The sequence below is a fragment of the Camelus bactrianus genome, chromosome 19 (genome assembly GCF_048773025.1).
Source record: "Camelus bactrianus isolate YW-2024 breed Bactrian camel chromosome 19, ASM4877302v1, whole genome shotgun sequence".
In the NCBI taxonomy this organism is placed as follows: Eukaryota; Metazoa; Chordata; class Mammalia; order Artiodactyla; family Camelidae; genus Camelus; species Camelus bactrianus.
In genome coordinates, this window is record NC_133557.1 from 19,478,486 (window position 1) to 19,497,625 (window position 19,140).

Genomic DNA, 19,140 nt, shown 5'->3' on the forward strand with positions numbered 1-19,140 from the left:
CTGAAGCTTCCTCTTGACTACAGGGAAGGGCTCTGAATCTCAAAGTCTTGTGAGTATGGCCCAAGGACATTCCACAGTGGTCAGAAGTGGGTTCCCTGAAGGGGGACTCTGGGGAGAAACTTGGTTGGGGTCAGTGGGCCCAACAGCAGGTCACTAATTCTTTCCTATAAACTAACACCTAGCTGGGCCTTTGCTGGTTGACCCAGGACAAATGTCCAGCTCCTGCATCGGAAAACCAGCCCAGGAAGCAGGGCCAGGGATGCAGGAGGTGCAATTCGGTGGTGGGCCAGGGACCATCTGATGGGCCCTTCCCGGGAACCCCGGCCAAGCCCCCCTCCACAGGACCCCACTCAGGGGTCCTCTCAGAAGACAGGCTCATCTTCCTCTCTGCCTCTGCCTAAGCCGGTTAATATTCAATAGAAGTTACATTAGGTCCCCGACCTGCTAATACTGAGCAAACATTTGGAAAACATCATTCCGTGACTGAGCTCGCGCCGGGCACTGATAACGCTGGCCTAACCTTGAGGAGCCCAATCCCCAGCTGCTGACAGCAGCCCTTTTCTTAGGCCCGCCACCACTTGGCGCCCCAGTGGGTGTGGGCTGGCAGCCGTGGGAGGGGTGCCGTGGGCCGGGTGGGACTCGGGCAGGGGAGCGGTGCCGGGAGCTGGCCCCATCCAGGGTGGTGGGTCTGGGGAGAGGAGGTTTCTTACCTTGGGACCTATTACATCCCACTAACTCCTGGGCTCCCTCTGGATGATTTGACTTTCATTCTCTGATTTCAACAACGTGTGAAATTGAAAGAGAGTTGAACAGCGGGAATGTCAACATTCCTTTGAGAAAAAGGATGCATCGAAGAATCAGAGCTCGTCTCATCCAGCAGCTTCCTTCAACCACTCAACAGATATTTGCTGAGCACCTACTGTGTGCCGGGCTCTGTTCTAGTTGCTGGGGCTGCAGCAGAGGACAAGAGGGATGATGTTCTGCCTTTCTGGAGCTTTCCTTCTCTTAGGAGAGACAGAGAGGGAAGGAAAAACAGAGAATAAGTAGTAAGAAGAAAAATGAAGCAGCAGAAAGGGCAGAGCCTATGGGAGGGATGCCACATCAGACAGGGTGGTCAGAGAGGGTGCGCTGAGAAGGTTACATTTGTGCAGAGACCTGAGTAAAGGAAGCAGCAGCAGCTTAGCCGGGGGTGGGGGCAGTGGGGGAGGAACTCCAGGCAGTGGGCACAGCCGTGGTGAAGGCCCCGAGAGTGGCTGCGTGAGTCCCAGGAACAGCGGGGAGGCAGGTTTGATGGGCAGAGAGAGTAAAGGCGAGATGAGAGAGGAAGGATCATCGTGAGGGGCTGTGGCTTTACTCCGTGTGAGACGGCAAGGCCCTGGTTTTGAGCAGAGGAGGGATATGACCCGAGTTCGGTTTTAGCGGACCCCTTGGTCTTCCGGGAGGTGCACAGATTGCAGGGGCAAGGCCAGAAGCAAAGCGATCAGTGAGAAGGGTCTGAACTTCTCCAGGGCCCAGCCCAGAGTGGGAGCCGCAGATGGTTTCTGTAAGGATTACTGATGGCATTTGGAGGGTGAACTGAAGGGGGAGGTGAGAGAAAGAGACCTATAGTGAGACTCCTAGGCTGGCAGGAAGGATAAACCTGTCTGTTCCTGAGATGGGAAAGATCAAGAGCAGGTTTGGGAGGGAAAAGCTTACAGATGAGGAAACCGAGGCCCGGAGAGAGAACGGGATCCCTGCCAGCACAGAGAGTGAGTGGTGAGTTCTGAACAGGAACCCAGGACTCCTGCCGCCCCATCCTCCCTCCTTTCAGCTTCAGCAAAGCTTCATTCCACTGTGAGGCCTCCCAGACTCCAAGGGACAGGGCAATAGAAGGACCGTCTTAGGCCAGAACTGACCTGGTGTGGGGCCCTGGTGGACAGAGGCCCTGGATCTCTGAGTTTCTGGGAGAGGCTCCAGTGGTGGGGTGGGAGGGAACCAGAGCTTTCCTGTGCTGTCTCTGGGCACATGCACTCCCTGATGGTTCTGGAATCTCTGGGCCATCTCTAAGTCACCCAGAGTATCATTTTGCTGGTTTTACAAACTTTCATCGGAAAGAAGGAGACCCTTTCCTAAAACAGAGCTTGAAAGCCTGTCATCTAGACAGACCTCCTCTTCACAGCTCAAGGCCCACCTTAAACCCTCTGCCAAGTCATTTCTACCTTGCCTGCCTCCAGTGGTGGCTGGATCACTCCTGCAGCCATCCCTCCTCATCTCTCTCTGCCTCCTCATAGCCGTCCAGAATGAACGGGACCGGATCAGCACTCGCAGATCGAGTTACGAGGATAGCAGCCTGCCCTCCATCAATGCGCTCCTACAGGCCGAGGTCCTGTCCCAGCAGGTACCGGGGGACCCTCCATCCACCTATGGATCCCCACCCCAAGAGGTGTCTCAACTCTATTCCTGTCCTCCCCAGCCAGTGGACAGCAAGGGCACTCGATATCACAGAAGGGAAACTGAGTCCAGGGTCACACAGCCAGTTTAGTCAACAAAGACAGAACTCAAACCCAGGTCTGGCCCTCTGGGGGCCCTCTGGGACCTACATTCTTCGGGCCAAGCAGTCTTTACTCTCACTGAGGGCCTGAGGTCAGCTTAGCCTTGAGGGAAGAGTGGGAGACAAGTGGGCAAAGTAGCAAACTGGGGCTCAGCCAGCCCCTTGTGGTGTGACCTTGGGCAAGTCACAGCACCTCTCTGGGCAGTAGTTTCTTCACCTATCTGATGAGGATGAGGATTTTTGCCCTGCTTCATCTCTAGGCCTGAGGGGTTCCTTGGGGTTCTAAGGAGCTGGTGGAGGAGGAGGCAGGAGACAGCCAGCAGGGAAAGGCCCAGAGAGAGCCGTCCTCCCTCATAACTGCCTCCTTGGCATCCTCCCTTCTGTCCATTCTCCTCTGAGCTTCCTTCAGCACTGAGAAGGAACCCACAGTCCGGCTCCCCTTTTCCAGACAAGGAAAGTACCTGGGCAGGGGCTCCGTGCAGTGGACAGACTATATGGAGGGCCAGCCATTCCCAGCATTTTCCTTCGTCTCCGCCAGATCACATCCCCTGTCTCTGGCATCAATGGAGACATTCGGGCGAAGAAGATTGCCAGCATTGCAGATGTGTGTGAGTCTATGAAAGAGCAGCTGCTGGTGCTCGTCGAGTGGGCCAAGTACATCCCAGCCTTCTGTGACCTCCCCTTGGATGACCAGGTAAGGGTGGACACGGACCGCGGGCAGTGCGGGCCCTGGGCAGATGGGTCCTGCTGGCCCACCTGAGGTGTAGCTTTGGACTGGTTTGATTGTATTTAACAAACACATACTGTTCATATGCGCCCGGAGCTGTTTGAATTGTTTTACAAATAGTAACTCATTTAATCCTTCCAAAAACCCTAGGGTATAATACAATTATTATGACCATCTCTTAGATGAGGAAACTGGGGCCCAGAGAGGTTAAATAACTTTTTCAAGGTCACACAGCTAGAATCCAACACAGCTGGTGTTAAAACAGGCAGGCAAGTTCCAAAGTCCGGGTCAGCAGCCACTGCACCACTGCACCACTGCACCACTGCACCAGGCGGCTCTCCTCGGAGGGATGTTGACAGGGGCTCAGGGCCAGGGATCAGGAGATTTGGGCTTGAGCTCTGGCTCTAAGGTAGGTTTTCTGTGTGATCTTGGACAAATTCTGTTTTCTTATCTGTAAAGAGGGAACTGTAATGTCCACTTCAGAAAGTTGTTGGCAGGATTGAAGACAGCACCATTTGAAAAACGTAAATCATGTAATGGAGCGCCTCTACAGTCCTGGGCCACAGCAGGCCTCCCTGAAAACCAGTTTCTTCCTTTTATCCCACCAAGATGGGTTAACTCAGCATTTTATTTCCCAAAGTACATTCTTTGGCATACCAAAAATGGCCCAAGGGAAAAAGGGGGCTGAGGGGTGAGGTCTGAGGACAGTTGAGTTTCTGAGATACTGCAAATGGTAGCTCCTGTCCAGGGCACCCCGAGGCTCGGCAGACATTTTCCCGTCTGGGTCACCTTCTCAATCTCAGGGAAGCTTGGGGGTACCGATGGACAGTGTTCCAGACTCCTGCTCCTGGTGCATTTGCTTCTCTGTTTTGCACACTTGCACAAAAGACTGGCAAAGCATGTCAGTCGATTACAGTTTCGAGAAGTCCTGCAGGCAAGGCAGCTGTTAAACTTTGTGGAACCCAGGGCTTCTCTGCCTCCTGCGATGCCCAGGCTCTCCCGGAGCATGTATTATTATCCTATGAAAATACTGATTTGGCTGGTCCTCACCCTCATACATGGGGCTAGACCAGGCACCCTCTCACAGGGCTTCCTCTCCGCTTTGGGAGGGATGACAAGGCAGGGATCTTGGCTGAGCTGCCTCTGCCTTCTCCCCTGCTCCTCGTATTCTGGCCCTGGTCCCCTCTGCTGGAGAGTCCATATTAATGTTTAATCCCTTCTGTTCCTTCCCAGGGGCTCAGCAGGGCAACAAGATACCCCCAAGCTGAGCAATTGTTAACCTCGATTTCCCACCCAAACCTCCCTGGCTGGGGCTCAGAGCATTCTCAGAGAGCAGTGATGGGTGGCCAGTAACACAGGACAATCATTAACATCACCACCCCCTGCCTGCCCACCCCCAGAACAGCCACCATGTTAAGGGGCTAGACCCAGAGCCAGGAGGGTTTCTAGCTCCTCATTCACGGTAGGAGCTCACCTTGTCCAAGATGAGTGAGGCACATCTGGGAGAACTGGGGGGACTTTGTTCTCCAAAGGACTCCCCAAATCTGTCCACATTGTCCCAGGAACCACCTTCTACATTTGTTTGCTTCTTGATTTGTTTTGGACATCAACCCATTGAAACCTACAAGGCTGGATAGCACTGGGTAAGGGGACTGAGACTTGGAGAGAAAGAGGGATTTGCCCAAGGGCACAGAGCAAGACAGCCACAGAGCTGAGGGTTTGAATTCAGATCTCGTACCTCTTGATTGGAGAGGCACCTGGGGTGAGTGACGAGTGCCTGGCATATCGGAAGTGCTCGATAATCAGCATCCTTTGGCCTCCCGTTGTCCAGGTCATGGAAAGGGAGCTCTCGCCACCAAAGCTGTTTGCCATTTCTCCTCTTTTCCTGTCATCCTCACCAGGCTTAGCCATGGGGAAATAGATGAGGTAAGGGCACATCTGCGGGAGGGGCTTGATCTGGAGAGGAAGTTAAGTAGCTGGCTCATCCATTCACCTATTCCTTCTTCATTCAAACAAATCATTACCGAATGCTTACTATGTGCCTGGTGTCTTCCATGCCTTAAAACACTGTCACCTCCTTAGAGAGGCCTTCTCTGGCCCCCGCATCTGATGTAGTTGCTCTTGACCCACTGCTCTTTATCACACGACCCTCACCTTCATTCCTTTTACCCTCTCTCCCTCCCTCAATCCATCTATCCTGCTTCCTCCATCTCTCTCTTTTTCTTTCTTTCTCCTCCTCCCCCTTTCCTTTTCTTTCACTATTGTGCCCCCAAACAACTGTCTGGCATTTAGTAGGCACTCAACATTTGATGATTGAAAGAATGAGCAATCCAATGAATTAATGAATAAGAGCATTTTTGCCTCCTAGTCTAGCCCTGCTAAAAAGAACTTCCAAACTTCCTACCCAACCTTGCAGATCAGATCCTTGAGGCTACCAGCCTGCTACTGTTTTAACCAGCCCCATCCTCTGGTCCTCATGCAAGCACTGAAGCAGATGGTTCTGAAAAGGCAGGCGATGTCCTCCTGTGCACTGGCTGGGCTCCCACATCAGACTTCAGCCTGCAAGTCTGCCTCGTCCTGTCTGAGGGACAGGGCCAGTCAGGCTGATCCCCTGCCAAGGACCAGTGCTCACACCTTTGCCTCAGGAACCAACATTCACGTCCAGATTCTTATAACTCTTTCTCAGAATCTAGACTCTTCCAACATCAAGTGGGTAGATGCCCCGGAGTTCTTCCGGAGCAATGGTTTCCCAAACACAACTGCACATCAGATTCAACCAAGGAGCCTGTTAACTACAGATCCTTGGGCCCAGCCCAGACATACAGAATCAGAATCTCTGGTCATAGGGCCTAATAATCTATGTTTTTGTAAAACGTTCTTCATACTCTTTCATAGCTGGTCCAAGGGTAGGGATTCAGGACCCACAGTTTTAGAACTTTTTAGAACTCTTCAGAGTCTGATCAAAGCCTTTAAGTCTCTGCTGGAAAAACAAAAAACAAAAAACACCACCCAGAGTGTTGTTACAGTTTTACCAGGCATACGAAGGGGGCCCAGAGGGGAGCAGCAGTTTGCCCCAGACACAGCAGTTCAAGGACACAGTCAGCACCTGGTCTCTCAGCTCTGAGCACATGTTCTTTCCCCATTCAGATTTCTGTTCAATCTTTTCCAGGTCCCCATTTTTAATCAGTTATGAGAGGAAAGTAGCAGTTTTCTGATGCCCATTTTAGAGTTCTGGCAGGTAAAGGCAAGGAGAGTGTTCAGCTGACTTGCTCAGGGTCACTGAGTTGGCAAGCCTCCCCAGGGGTGCAGATGCCTACCCAGGGCTGCGGACACCAGACACCATCCCTTCTCTCTTCCAGGTGGCCCTGCTCAGAGCCCACGCCGGTGAGCACCTACTGCTCGGAGCCACCAAGCGCTCCATGATGTTCAAGGACGTTCTGCTTCTAGGTGAGGATGCTGCCTGCCTAGCGGGGGCTCCGCAGAGGGCATGCCCATGGGGGATTTCCACAGTGGTGTGCAGAGGCAAGGCAGATAGATCAAGAACGGCCCTGTCTTCTGTATTCTCAATTGGATCCTGCACCTTGGATGCAAGGAAACATGGACTTGAGGAATTAAATTCCCCAGCAGTAAAGTTGGAGCACAGTCAGGGTTAGCCCTGGAATAATCTGCGTATTCTGGCATGCTTGCTGGAGTAGGAGCAAGAGGCAGTCGGGAATGGCACAAACCCCAGCCTGTGTCACCTACACCTTCACAGCGTGTTTGTTTATTATTTTAAATGCTTGTATAGGGCACATCACAGGCCCTAGTCTGAGTACTTTACAAATACTAACTCCTTTAATACGACAACCCTATGAAGTGAGCTCTATGATCTATCCCTATTTCATAGATGAAAAAATAGAGGCACAGAAAGTAATTTACCCAAATTTATCTGGCTAGTCAGTGGTAGAAGCAGGATTCAACCCAGGCAGTTAGTTCCAGAATCTCAACTCTTCTCCTTGATGCTTTTATGCCTCCCAAGTGGCCCTTGAATGTCATCAGTCTTGTGGGTCTGTTGTCACGTTGGAGAATGGAACTTGGGTGATGTGAAAGGGGTCATAGGAAGTCAGGCTCCAGGCCCAGTCCAATGACTTCAAGCAACTCATTCCTTTAACGTGGGCCTCAGCTTCTTCATCTGGAAAGTGGGCGTGGCAATCCCCACAGGGCCCCCCTCTCAGGGGCATCAGCTGCAATATAACTGCAGAGGGCGGAGCCTGGCCAAGGCTAGGGGAGAGGGGTGCACTGAAGCCTCTTCCCCATCCCCTCTTCTTCCTGACCCACCCAGGCAATGACTACATCGTCCCCCGGCACTGCCCGGAGCTGGCAGAGATGAGCCGGGTGTCCGTGCGCATCCTCGACGAGCTGGTACTGCCCTTTCAGGAGCTGCAGATCGATGACAACGAGTACGCCTGCCTCAAAGCCATCATCTTCTTCGACCCAGGTACACCCCACACCCCCACCCTCCCCTGCTGCTCCAGACCCTCTGTCAGACTTCTCCCACTGGGGTATGTTCCCTGAGCTTACAGCCTCATCTCCTTAGCACAGGAGAGGTCATTTTTCTTAGCTCCATTTAACAGATGAGGAGAATTAAGGCTCAAAGGGCTGATATGACTTAGTGGGACGCACTGACCCTGGGGGCTTGGTTTTTTTCTTTCTCTTCCTCCCTGCTTTCTTCTCCTACCTCCTATCATACTTCTTTTCTTTTTCTTGGAAGTTTTTTAATCAAAATAATATCTATACATACTTACAATGGAAGTAGTCCTCCCCACACCACTTTTCCCATCCAAAGCCTACTCCCCAGGGGGAACCACTTCCAATCCTTTTTACTGTTTCTTCTGGCAGTTACCTCTCTAGTGCTAAATAAAGTGCTCATCCTTCTATTTCTCGATTTAGCCGTTTTAGAACATATTTTCCCTCCTATGATAGTTGAGGATCGCACTTTTCTCTATCACCATTCCCATCTTTTCTCCCCCATCCTCCTAATACATTTTTCTTGCTATTTTAGTGTCTCTACTGATTGCCTTTATAATGTCACGTGCTTATGCTTTTCTTTGTTGTCCTTGCAACTGTAGGCAGTATCTCCTACGTTCCTTAGCAGGACAAAAAGATCACGCATCCCCAGTCTCCGCATTCCATCTACTGACTTCCCACCTGCATCTCACACAATGTCGTTGTAGCTGTGTCTTTGTGCAAAGCCTGATTTCATCGCACAATGTCCAGATGCCTGGGCTCCAAAGGCTTGCTTGAGTTCTTCCCTCCTTCCATGTTAGCGAGGACCTACTGTGTGCCAGGCAATGTCCTTAGTGCCAGGCCCTCCTTGCCTGGAGATCGCCTCCAGTAATAATAGTGATGAGGAGAAATGAATAGTGTTTATGGCGCCCTCACTAAGGCACCGTTCTAGACGCTTCCTGTGAATGATCTCACTTGTTACTTGCAACATGGTATCAGTGAGGCAGGAATTGTTATTATCTCCATTTTGCAGAAAAGAAAACTGAGGCACAGGGAGATTGATTAACTTGCCCAAGATCACACAACCAGGAAATGGCAGAGCTTGGATTTGAACTTCAGACTATCTAGCTCTCCAGCCCATATTCTTACCCACTACATGTTATTCCCTGATTCTTGAGGGGGTAAGATTTCTAGTCTCAGTTTCCTTGGGAGCCTGGGTGCTCGGCATGGGGCTGGATGGGTAGTAACTGCTCAGGAAAATGCGCAGGATTACTGATGCTGGCTTGGAGGGACAGGTGACCTCAGGCAGGGCTGAGCATGTAGGTGGTGCTCAATCAATGTTTATTGACTGAATGAAAGAATGCACAAACGTGGCCCAGGAGAGAGAGCCCTGGACTGGAAATGTGAAATTCTCTTTCTGCTACTTGTTTTATCCATAAAAAAGGAAATAAATGTATTACCTCCATGAAGGTTGAGGACTATTAGATGACTACTTGAATAACCCTCTAGGTTAAGGAGCTAGAATTTATCCATTGATTTTTTTTCATTCACTCATCCTTCCATCCAAGCACCCACCCCTTCATCTAGTTTTCTACTCATCTAGTTAACTATTCAATAAATATTGACTACACGTGGTTCTAGGTGGTGGGTTAAAAAGGACAAAAGAGATTTACAGCTGCCTACACAAAGCTCACAGTCTGGTGGAAGAGACAGTTACATCCCCTGTGGTCAGTAGTGATGGAAGAGCCACAGAAATTTGGGGACATAATGGGCAAATTCAGAGTGCAGACTTGGGAGGGTGGAATGGAGAAGGCTTCCTGGAGGAAGTGTAAACTAGGCTGAGACCCGAGGACGACACAGACAAGGGAATAGGGATGGAGGAAACTATTCTAAGGCAGCGGAAGCAGCGTGTGCTGAGGTCTGGATGCTGGGACTTTAACTGGGCGTCAGGGGCCCCAGTTCCACATCATGGATCTGCCAACAAGCAGCCTTGTGATCTGGGCCGAGTCCTTTCCTTGCTCTGTGCCTCAGTTTCCCCATCTGTAAAGTGGGAAGGTTGCAAGGTACCCTGTTGGGTGTTACTGAAGTCTTGTCCTTCATCCCCCATTCCCCTCTTTTAGTTCTGCATCTTAAGAAATGTGACAGAAACCTTCTGCCTGTGTCCAGGAAGCTATGACTTGTGCTAGTACACTCTGCTTTTTGAGGACACTGAATCCTCATCCCAGCACTGCTGAGGACTCCCTGTGTGACCTGGGCCACTGGATCCCCCTGTCAGGGCCCAAGGAGTCAGGGGACATGTGGGTCCTACCTCCCTAGGAGCTCCAGCTGGGCCCCGCTGCCCTCCCTGACACAATCCCTCCCGTTGCAGATGCCAAGGGGCTGAGTGACCCGGGCAAGATCAAGAGGCTGCGTTCCCAGGTGCAGGTGAGCCTGGAGGACTACATCAATGACCGCCAGTACGACTCCCGCGGCCGCTTTGGCGAGCTGCTGCTGCTGCTGCCCACCCTTCAGAGCATCACCTGGCAGATGATCGAGCAGATCCAGTTCATCAAGCTCTTTGGCATGGCCAAGATCGACAACCTGCTACAGGAGATGCTGCTGGGAGGTCAGTGTCGGGCCCAGGAGGGGCTGAGAGGTGAGCGGGGGTGGTCGGGGGGCGGGCGGGGGTGGGCGGGCCTTACTCTGACCTGGGTTCACCGCTTAGCTCCATCACTTCCCCACGCCGTAGCTTTGGGCAGATCCCTTTACCTCCCTGTTCTCATCAAGAAAATGGGGCCAATAGGCTGTTTATTCGGGCACTGAGAATCTAGCACATTCCCGTCACTGTTCTAAGTGCTGGAGGTTCAGCAGAGAACAAGATCTCTGTCCTCCTGGAGGTCATGTCTGAGCGTGTGTGCACGTGCCAGGGTGTATAAACCCTCATGGGAACAGATGAGACTCAAATATATAATAAAGAGGGCAACTACAGATTTTGAAATAACCAGGTAATATGATAGAGTATGACTGAAAAGTGGCTTCTTTAGCTAGGTTGGCTCAGGGAGACATCTCTGAAGTCTCTTATACTATGGACCTGATCAATGGGAGGAAAGAGAACAATTAAAAGCCAAGAGAGAAACATTCTAAGCAGGAGTAACTAGTGCAAAAGGCCCTGAAGCAGGAGAAGTTTGTGTGTTTGAGAGAGATAAGGTTGTGAAATGGGGGAGTCGTATGAGATGAAGATGGAGACCGGGCAGAAACCGAGTTACAAACTTAGCCTTGGATGCTCTGGTCAGAAATTTGCATTTTATCCTCACTGCAACTACTGTAAAAAAGAGTGAAAATCAGATGAACATTTTAAACAAAGTATCCTGATTGTTGGGTAGAAAGTGAATTTCAGGAGGGCAAAGTGGAGACAGGAGGCCCCTAAGAAATGTCACTATCTCCAACGAGGGGAAGGACAAGGAGGCTTGGACTAAGGCCTGACTGTAAACTTATTGGCATAGATAAACTTGAACATCTATTTGGAGGAAGAACCCACAGGATTAGCTGATTGATCAGATGTAGGCAGTGAGGGGAAGAGTCAAGGACAAAATCTACATTTTTGTTTTGAGGAACAGGAACGGTGATGGAGTAACTTAATGAGATGGAGAAGTTCGAGAAAAAAGAGTTTGAGGCTGGGGATGGTGGTGGTGGCGGTGAAGGTTGAACCAAGAGATCATTTTAGACCTGATTTAAGCTTGTGATGACTGTTAGATATCCCAGCTGAGTTATCAAGGAGACAGCTGGATGCCAGAGTCTGTTGCTCAAGTAAGTCCAAAGCTTAGGATGAAAGGCAGCTTTGTGGTGTTCTAGAAATTAGGTTCCACAGAAGGAGACGGAGGAAGACCAGCCGGGGGATAGAAGAAAAGCCAGGGAAGTCCCAGAATCCAAGAGAAAAGGGTGTTTTAAAGAGCACAGAGCATATAATGGTGTTAAATTCTACAGGAGGGGGAAGGTGGTGTCCACTGGACTGGCAGCATGGAGGCTCTTGGTGATTGTGCTGAGAGCAGTGTCAGAAGACCGTGGAAAGGGAAACCAGAATGGGGGTGTTATGCAGTGAGCGAGTTGGAAATTGAGTGAGGCAGCAAGAGTAGGCAACCCTTTGAAAATGTTCTGCTAAGAAGGGGAGCTCGGAGAGAGCTGAGGATGGTTGCAAGGGAATGACTATAATGATAGGCCATGGGATCTTGGCTGTACTAAAGGAGAAATAAAGATAGGTGATAGATAGTGAAAAGTCCTATCAGTGAACTGACAGCCTTAGTAGGGTTGGAGAACTTTTGCAGAGATGGTACTGGAGGAAGTGAGGTGGGAGGATAGGAGGCAGGATCCAAGTGAGGATGCTTGAACTTAAGACTGTGGAGGTGATGCAGTTCCTGGTGATGGTACAGCCGAGGGCGAGCTTTCTCAGCCTCAGCGGCTATTTGGGACTGGAGAATTCTTTCCTGTGCGGGCTGTTGTGTACCTTGTTTAGCCACATATCTGGTCTGTACCCATGAGATGCCAATAGCACTCCTCCAGTGGTGACAAACAGTCAGATGTTGTCAGGTGTGCCCTGAGAGGCCCAAATCACACCCAACTGAGAACCCCTGTCATATGGTGACTCATTTCATTTCTCATTTTGACCCTGTGACTATATAGGATCATAGTGAATCAGGTGTCATTGAGATCAGGATCAGGAAGGAGCTTGCACTCTGTTACCAGATAAACTTGAGTAAGACAATTCATCTTTCAGGGCCCAGTAATCTCATCTGTAGAATGGGTTAATAACGGTACCCAACTTACAGGATTGTTGTGAGGATTAAATTATGTCAAACATGAAAAGTGCCATGAAAACATCAGCCAGCGCATAATAGGTATTCAATAATGATAGCTGTCATTGTAACATGTATACTTTAGAGGCCCATTGCAAGCCCTAAAATTCCATCATTGTCATGTTAGTGACCATAGCCTATTACCAAGCCATACCCCATATATATGGTATTATCATTCTCTGACACAATTTTTAAAGCAGTTACTGTGTTCCAGATACTTTGCTAGGAACTCAAAGAAAAATATATCTGTAATTGGAATGCTCACAGAGAGAAGAAATGGTTGTTCCCCAAGGATGGGTTACAGATAAATAACTATGGGAATTCCAAGGAAGGAGAGGTTTACTTTCCCACTGGAGTGGGGAGAATCAGGAGAGACTTCCCAAGGGAGGAGATACATGAGCTGGAATTTGAACTTGTGGACACTGCAGGTGGGCGGTGGGGTGGAGAAGGTCTCTTTAGTGGAAGAAACGTATGAGCAAAAGCATAGAGCTAGGAAAGTACAGGGGACACACAGATGCTGTAAGCAGGTCATTTGGGCTAAAGGTGGGGGGATGAGGCTTAATGGTGAATTGGGACCAAATGATTGAAGGACTTACAAACCAAGGAGCTTTGAGAGCCACTGATTAAATCCATTATATTAACATGCAATCAATACACTACTTGTTGCAATATTTAAATGATCTCACAGCTTCTTTACAAGCTCCTTGTTTCTTTCAAATCACCTTTGTTCTCTTGGTTTGTTGGTCCTCTCAATACCTTCATGAAGCCAATGGACAGGAGTGGAAGCCCCAGTTTACTAATCCAGAAATAGGAACCCAATAGGCACTGTTAATATTGGGTGGGCAGGTTGATTGGCCACATCTGAGGAAGATGGGGCCTCAAGGCCTATGATCCTTATCCCAGACTCTCCATCCCCACTGAGTACCTCATCTACCTGCAGGGTCCTCCAGTGATGCACCTCATGCCCATCACCCTCTGCACCCTCATCTGATGCAGGAACACATGGGCACCAACGTCATTGTTGCCAACACGATGCCTGCTCACCTCAGCAACGGACAGATGTGTGAGTGGCCCCGACCCAGGGGGCAGGCAGGTGGGCAACTTGGGCTCTACCCAGGAAGGGGTGATTTGGGGCCTAAGGGGGAAATCTGGAGAAGGTTGGATATAGAAGATGAGGCATGGGATAAAACAGTTCTCTGTGCTCTGGGCTCAGGAAAGAGGGGTGAGACTATCCATTTATTAAGGCTATATATTCACTGAAGGAAGCTGTCCTTGGGATGAGGCAGTCCATTAGATGAGGTTGTCCATGGAGTGAAGATGTCCACTGGGGTGAGAACTCCACTAGGCTGATGCTGTCCTCTAGGTAAACTGTTCACTGAAGTAAGGCTGCCCAATTGGGCAAGGCTACCCATTAAATAACTGGGTGAGACTATTCATTGGGTGAGGACCTCCACTGGGCTAGACTGTCCTCTGAGGTGAAATCTCACAAGAGTGAGTTTGTCACTGGGCAAAGTTCTTCAAAGAGTAAGATTATCATTGGGATAAGGTGGTCCACTAAAATGAGGTTGCATTTCATTGAGACTGTTCTTTGGGAAAGTTGGCCATTGAATAAAGTTGGCCAAGTGGGTCATAGTCAAAATCACTTTCTGAATTTGTAGTGGGGTTGGAACCATTAGTTTCTGATACTCATCTACCTAAATATCAAAGAAATGGTATTTTTCAAGCCAGTTAGCCAGACGCTTGGGTCTCATCTACTGCTGCTCCTTTCCTCTAAGAAAGGCTGTTCCTGTCACTTGTCCCATATCCTTGGGGAGAGTCATACTTGGGCCCTGGTTTAGGAGAAGCAGCCCACGTCTCCATATCAAGTGGTGGAGGAGATGGGGTTTGTAAGGACTTGGACAAAAGTTTCTGACCACAGACCATGGCCCAGCCACAGCCTTCCAGACTTCATATAACTTAGACTTTGTGATCTGGGACTCAGAAGGTTTGAACTGTAGGAAACCTCAGAGATTGTCCAGTCTAATTCTCTCATTCTATAGAAGGGGAAACAAAGTCTCGGAGAGGGGGAAGAACTTTTCCAGGGCTCTTCGTTTACTCCCTAGAGGGCTGGAATTCTGAGCAGCCCCCTTCTGTCTCTCTATCCCTCCAGCCACCCCTGAGACTCCACAGCCCTCGCCGCCAGGTGGCTCGGGGTCTGAGCCCTACAAGCTCCTGCCAGGGGCCATCGCCACAATCGTCAAGCCCCCCTCCGCAATCCCACAGCCGGCCATCACCAAGCAGGAAGTCATCTAGCAAGTCACTGGGGGGCAGGGGCTCTGCTGGCCCCCCAGCCCCCTCAGAGAGCCCCTGATGGCCATTTGGTCACCGTAAAGAGAGCTGTGACAACAGGGCCAGTCCCAGAGCAGTAACGGAAAGGGTGAGGGCGCTGGAACTTGGGCTGTGGGTCATGTCCCATGGCCACCTTTCTCCACCTGCTCTGGATGACAGGGCTGTGACTCGGGGAGACCCTAGCTGGAAAATCCTCTGCTGCCTTGGACAACTGTTCTCTTGCCGAAGCCACCGCCTTCCCCTCATCCTTCACCCCAACTTCTTCACACCCAAAGGACTGCTGCCTGGAGACAACACAGGACTTTGCTTAAACATGGCTCCTTCCCCACTCAGACTGGTCCTTCACCCCTAGTCCTGCCATAGTGTCAGACACAGAGCCCATCTAAACTGGGTCAGAGGGTGGCACCTTAGCCATCCATCCCTGTTCTGCTGCCCCAACCACCAGTGCTCTTCTCTACTTGCCACTGTCACCTGCCTCAGCCATCCTAACTTCTCCAAAGCCACCTCTCCAAAGGCTGAGGAAGACTCGCTAGCCACTCCCCCAGTCATCCCGGGAACACTTTAAAAGCACTGACTGGGGCTTCGTGCAGTGTAGGAGACTATTGAGAAGGAAGATGCTGTTTGGCCTCTAACCCAAGGCTCTTCCCTTCTTCAGGGACTTGGGTGGATCCCCCGAGTCAGAGTGATGCTCCCTACAGGCTGCCAACCATGGGAGAACAATCCAGGGTGGACAGGTGCAACCGGGACCTGGAGGGAGGGCTGAGTGGTCAGAGAGAGCATCCAAAAAGGGGCAGACTATGCAGCAGGCCTTTAAGGAAGGGCTGGCTGCCAGCTGCTGGAGCACGTGAGGTAGGATGTTCCAAGGGAGAGCAAACATCCTGGGCAAGGCCTGGAGGTCAGAAGGAGGGCATGGAGGGAGGCAATGAAAGATGGGGCTGTCTGTATCAAAAGGGGCATGCTGGACAGCCTGGGGGCCTGGAATGCCAGACTGAGGCAATGTGACTTGGGTCCTTTGGCTGTGAGTAGCTGGGAAGGGATGTGCAGTGAGCTGAGCTTTCAGAAGCTGAAGACAGCAGCCCTATAGAGGTTGAAAGTTTGGGAGGGAGTGGGGAGATCAGGTGGTGCCTGATGATGTCATCTAGGTGAGAGAGATGAAGCTGGGGATGGAGAAGACAGATGCGTGAATCTCAGGTCAGGGTGATACCAAGTAGGAATTATCCCAGGGGGCCTGTCTCAAGCTTTTCCTCATTCCTGGCACTGTCTTAAGGCACTTGACATGCTTAAGGAGATGTCCTGTCATCGTTCCTATTACCCAGAGACCTTACTGGAGATGAAATTGAGATGCAAGAGGTTAAGTGCTTTTTCTGGAACTCACACAGCTAGCAAGTGACCAAGTCAGGACTTGATTCCAGGTCTGCCTGAATCAGGAGCTCTTAACCTCGGTGGCTGAACGTCTTCTCTGAAGAGGCCCTTCTGTCCTCACTGTGATTGAGTTGAGGGACTTCCTGCCCCCTTCACCAGCCTCAGAAGCCAAAGACTCATTCTTCCCAGGAGCCCTGCCCACACCCAGGACTAAGATTGCCTGAGGCTGCACTAAAGTCCAGTTAGGGTCCAGAATCCTGTTTGCTGTTAAACAAGGAGAATTCATGACTCCTGGACCCCTCTTCTCTCTTTACTCCCCAAGTCTGGGGAAGGGGCATTCAGTGGTCCATTGGGAGATGGACAAATGTGACCTGGCATTCTGGAGGTAGGATGGTTTGGGTTGGGGTAGGGAAGACATAAGAAGGCCTGGGTTTGAGACCTGCTCTGGGAGCGTCACTCAGGGTACATTCTGGAACCATTAAACCCCAGGAGGGAACAGCCTGAACCTCATCCATGCAGAATTTTGGACACTTTAGGTAAATTCTAGAAAACGCCAGTGGCCAGTGGGAATTAAAGAGATGAGTCCTGGACCGGAGCTGTGCTTAGGTAGCAGTGAACAGTTAGACTGGCTGCCTACCACCCACTCAGGGCTGACCCTTCTGAGTGGATGGGGGTAGCACCCCAATGCCTCCAAATTCCATCATTAGTGATTATTCCTTTTTGCGAAAGAGGCATGAAAGGTGTTGGCATATGTCTAAGAACAATCCCTACATCTCCAGTGCTGTCAGGATTGGGTTCTCCCACTCCATCAAGCCAAGTCCCCAGTCCCAGGAGAAGTCTGCTCAGAGTGCTCCAGCCTCCCTCAGCCACCTCTCACTCCTGAGGTGCTTCCCCAGAAATCCCAGCCTGGGTGCTCCGACTGGTCTGGGGCAAGGTAGGGAAGCTGGAATCATTCTGGTCATTGTCATTCCCACTCTTTGCTCCTCCCTCCACCCCGCTCCCTGCTCCCCTTATTGCCCAGGCCTCTGTCTGTCATGGGAGCAAAGCTGAGATAAAAATTTCCCATAGGGTGGGTGGGGTAGCAGTGACTAACGGTAGCAAGCTTCTGGGCCAGGTCAGTCCTCGGCCCCAAGTCAGTCGCCCTGCAGGAGAAATCCATTCCACCTAAGTAATTTTATTGCAATGCAGGAAACACAAAACAAAGAGTATTTACTTGTCTGGTTCTAAACTGAGGACACAACACTGCATTGGAAAATCTTTTTTTTTTTTTTTTTTTTTAGCTACCTGAGTTGTGGTCCTGAAACATAAAATCTGACAAACTAAAAGAGTTGGGAGGGCATGCACAGACCTTATAATTCCTCCACTGGGACAACCCCTTCTCTAGGCAGCTCTCAGTAGCTTCCAGAATCCATATGGCTTTCCCAGGAGTGGACAAAGGGGAGCAGAGCGTCGGAAATGGACGCTCCTCGATTTCTTGTGATGACGAAGCCAAGTACTTTCGCCAAATCACTCTGTGATCCGCCCTGATTGTGATGAATTTTGAAATTCACACCAAGCAATCCTGGAAGTGGTCTGTGTCCCACCAGGCTGCTCAGCATCTTCCCATGGGTGTGAATGCCATCAGGTCCCGTGTGGGCCCCTTAGCCCCCGTCACTGCCGCCCAAGAGGGCAAAGAAGCAAAAACCATTTCTTACTCTTGTGTGTTTTAACAAAAGTTTATAAAACAAAATAAATGGCGCATATGTTTTCTAAGTCCTTGGATGGGTGTCTTTTCCTCCTTTCAGGTGTTAGAAATAAGAATGAGAACAGCCGGTTAGTTCTTTACGGTATGCAAAATGCTTTCATATCTGTTAGTACTTGTTAATCTTCACATCAAGGTAAGCAGGGTAGACATTATTACCTCCCACTTTACAAATGAGGAAACTGAAGCTCAGGGGAAGCGATTTTCCTTAAGAGGTGGGAATCGAAGTCTGGCCTCTTGATTCCAATTACTCGGTACGTAGAGAGAGTAAGGGGAGGGATAAGAGAGGAGGTGACGGAAAAGATAAGCAGAGTGGCCCCTTCTGCTTCCCAAAGGGAGGGGACAACAGTTCTGGCCTGGAAGTTGCACATCTTGTTGACCCTTCAGGTCACTCCACCTCTCTGAGCCTCATCTGTAAAACTGAAATGATCCTGCCCTCCGGGCGTGTTGTCGGGATTGGACTGAACGAGATGGTAGAAGCTAGGAGAGCTGCCGTGTATCTGAGGAGCGCAACGTGCCCACCGCTGGGCAGTGGGTGGGCGGTGACCCGTGAGTTTGGACTCTTCACCCAGCCCCTTTCTAGTGAGAAGCTCACCATTAAATTCTCCAGCCTCAAAAGCCCCCATTTGCTGTCTGCCTGATCCCCAGGTCCCTTCCACCAACCCCTGCGCCTTCCCTCCACTCACAAGCACCAGGAAGTTTTCCATAATGTCACAACGGAGGCCTTGTGCATGCCGCGGTCGGTGTGGACGTGGGGGTGGGGGCCCCAGGAGGCTATTGCAGTCTTCGAGTGTGCTTAATAAATCCATATCAAAACCATAAACCTGGGGCTGCCATAAATTCCTCTGGCCTTGGCTCCTCCACCTCATCAGCTCTTTGCCCCAGTTAATCTCAAATCTCCGCGTGGGTGGCCAGAGGCGCAAGTGTGCTTTCCATCTTAGTTGCAAAACAATATCAGCTTGGATGACAAAGAGCAAATCCCATTATCCCCATTTTAGACATGATGAAATTGACTGAGGTTCAGAGAGGTGAAGGAACTTGTTCAAGGCACAAAGCTAGTGAGCAGATGAGCTGGGACTTGAACCCATGCTTCTTCTACCAACCCATGTGGTCTCACTGAGAATTGGGAATTCTCCTC

The 19,140-nt window shown here is 50.5% G+C and overlaps 1 protein-coding gene and 1 long non-coding RNA gene across 7 annotated transcripts in view; one reads left to right on the top strand and one right to left on the bottom strand.

The window, feature by feature from the left end:
* Positions 1-18,013, top strand: part of HNF4A (hepatocyte nuclear factor 4 alpha) — a 57,733-nt gene extending 39,720 nt beyond the window's left edge. For 3 of the 6 annotated variants that reach the window (XM_074347317.1, XM_045519357.2, XM_010958711.3), the window contains exons 4-10: positions 2,271-2,377; positions 3,069-3,224; positions 6,617-6,704; positions 7,579-7,734; positions 10,111-10,377; positions 13,512-13,664; positions 14,721-18,013. In XM_074347317.1, coding sequence (XP_074203418.1) covers positions 2,271-2,377; positions 3,069-3,224; positions 6,617-6,704; positions 7,579-7,734; positions 10,111-10,377; positions 13,512-13,664; positions 14,721-14,863 — 1,070 coding nt within the window. In that variant the 3' untranslated portion in view covers positions 14,864-18,013. The remainder of the gene's footprint in view (positions 1-2,270; positions 2,378-3,068; positions 3,225-6,616; positions 6,705-7,578; positions 7,735-10,110; positions 10,378-13,511; positions 13,665-14,720) is intronic. The other 3 variants (XM_010958714.3, XM_010958713.3, XM_010958715.3) reach the window with 3 other exon arrangements.
* The window catches only part of LOC123617941 (uncharacterized), a 41,916-nt gene continuing 27,851 nt past the window's right edge, over positions 5,076-19,140 (bottom strand). The window contains exon 4 of the long non-coding RNA XR_006726253.2: positions 5,076-5,213. This is a non-coding gene — a long non-coding RNA (uncharacterized LOC123617941). The remainder of the gene's footprint in view (positions 5,214-19,140) is intronic.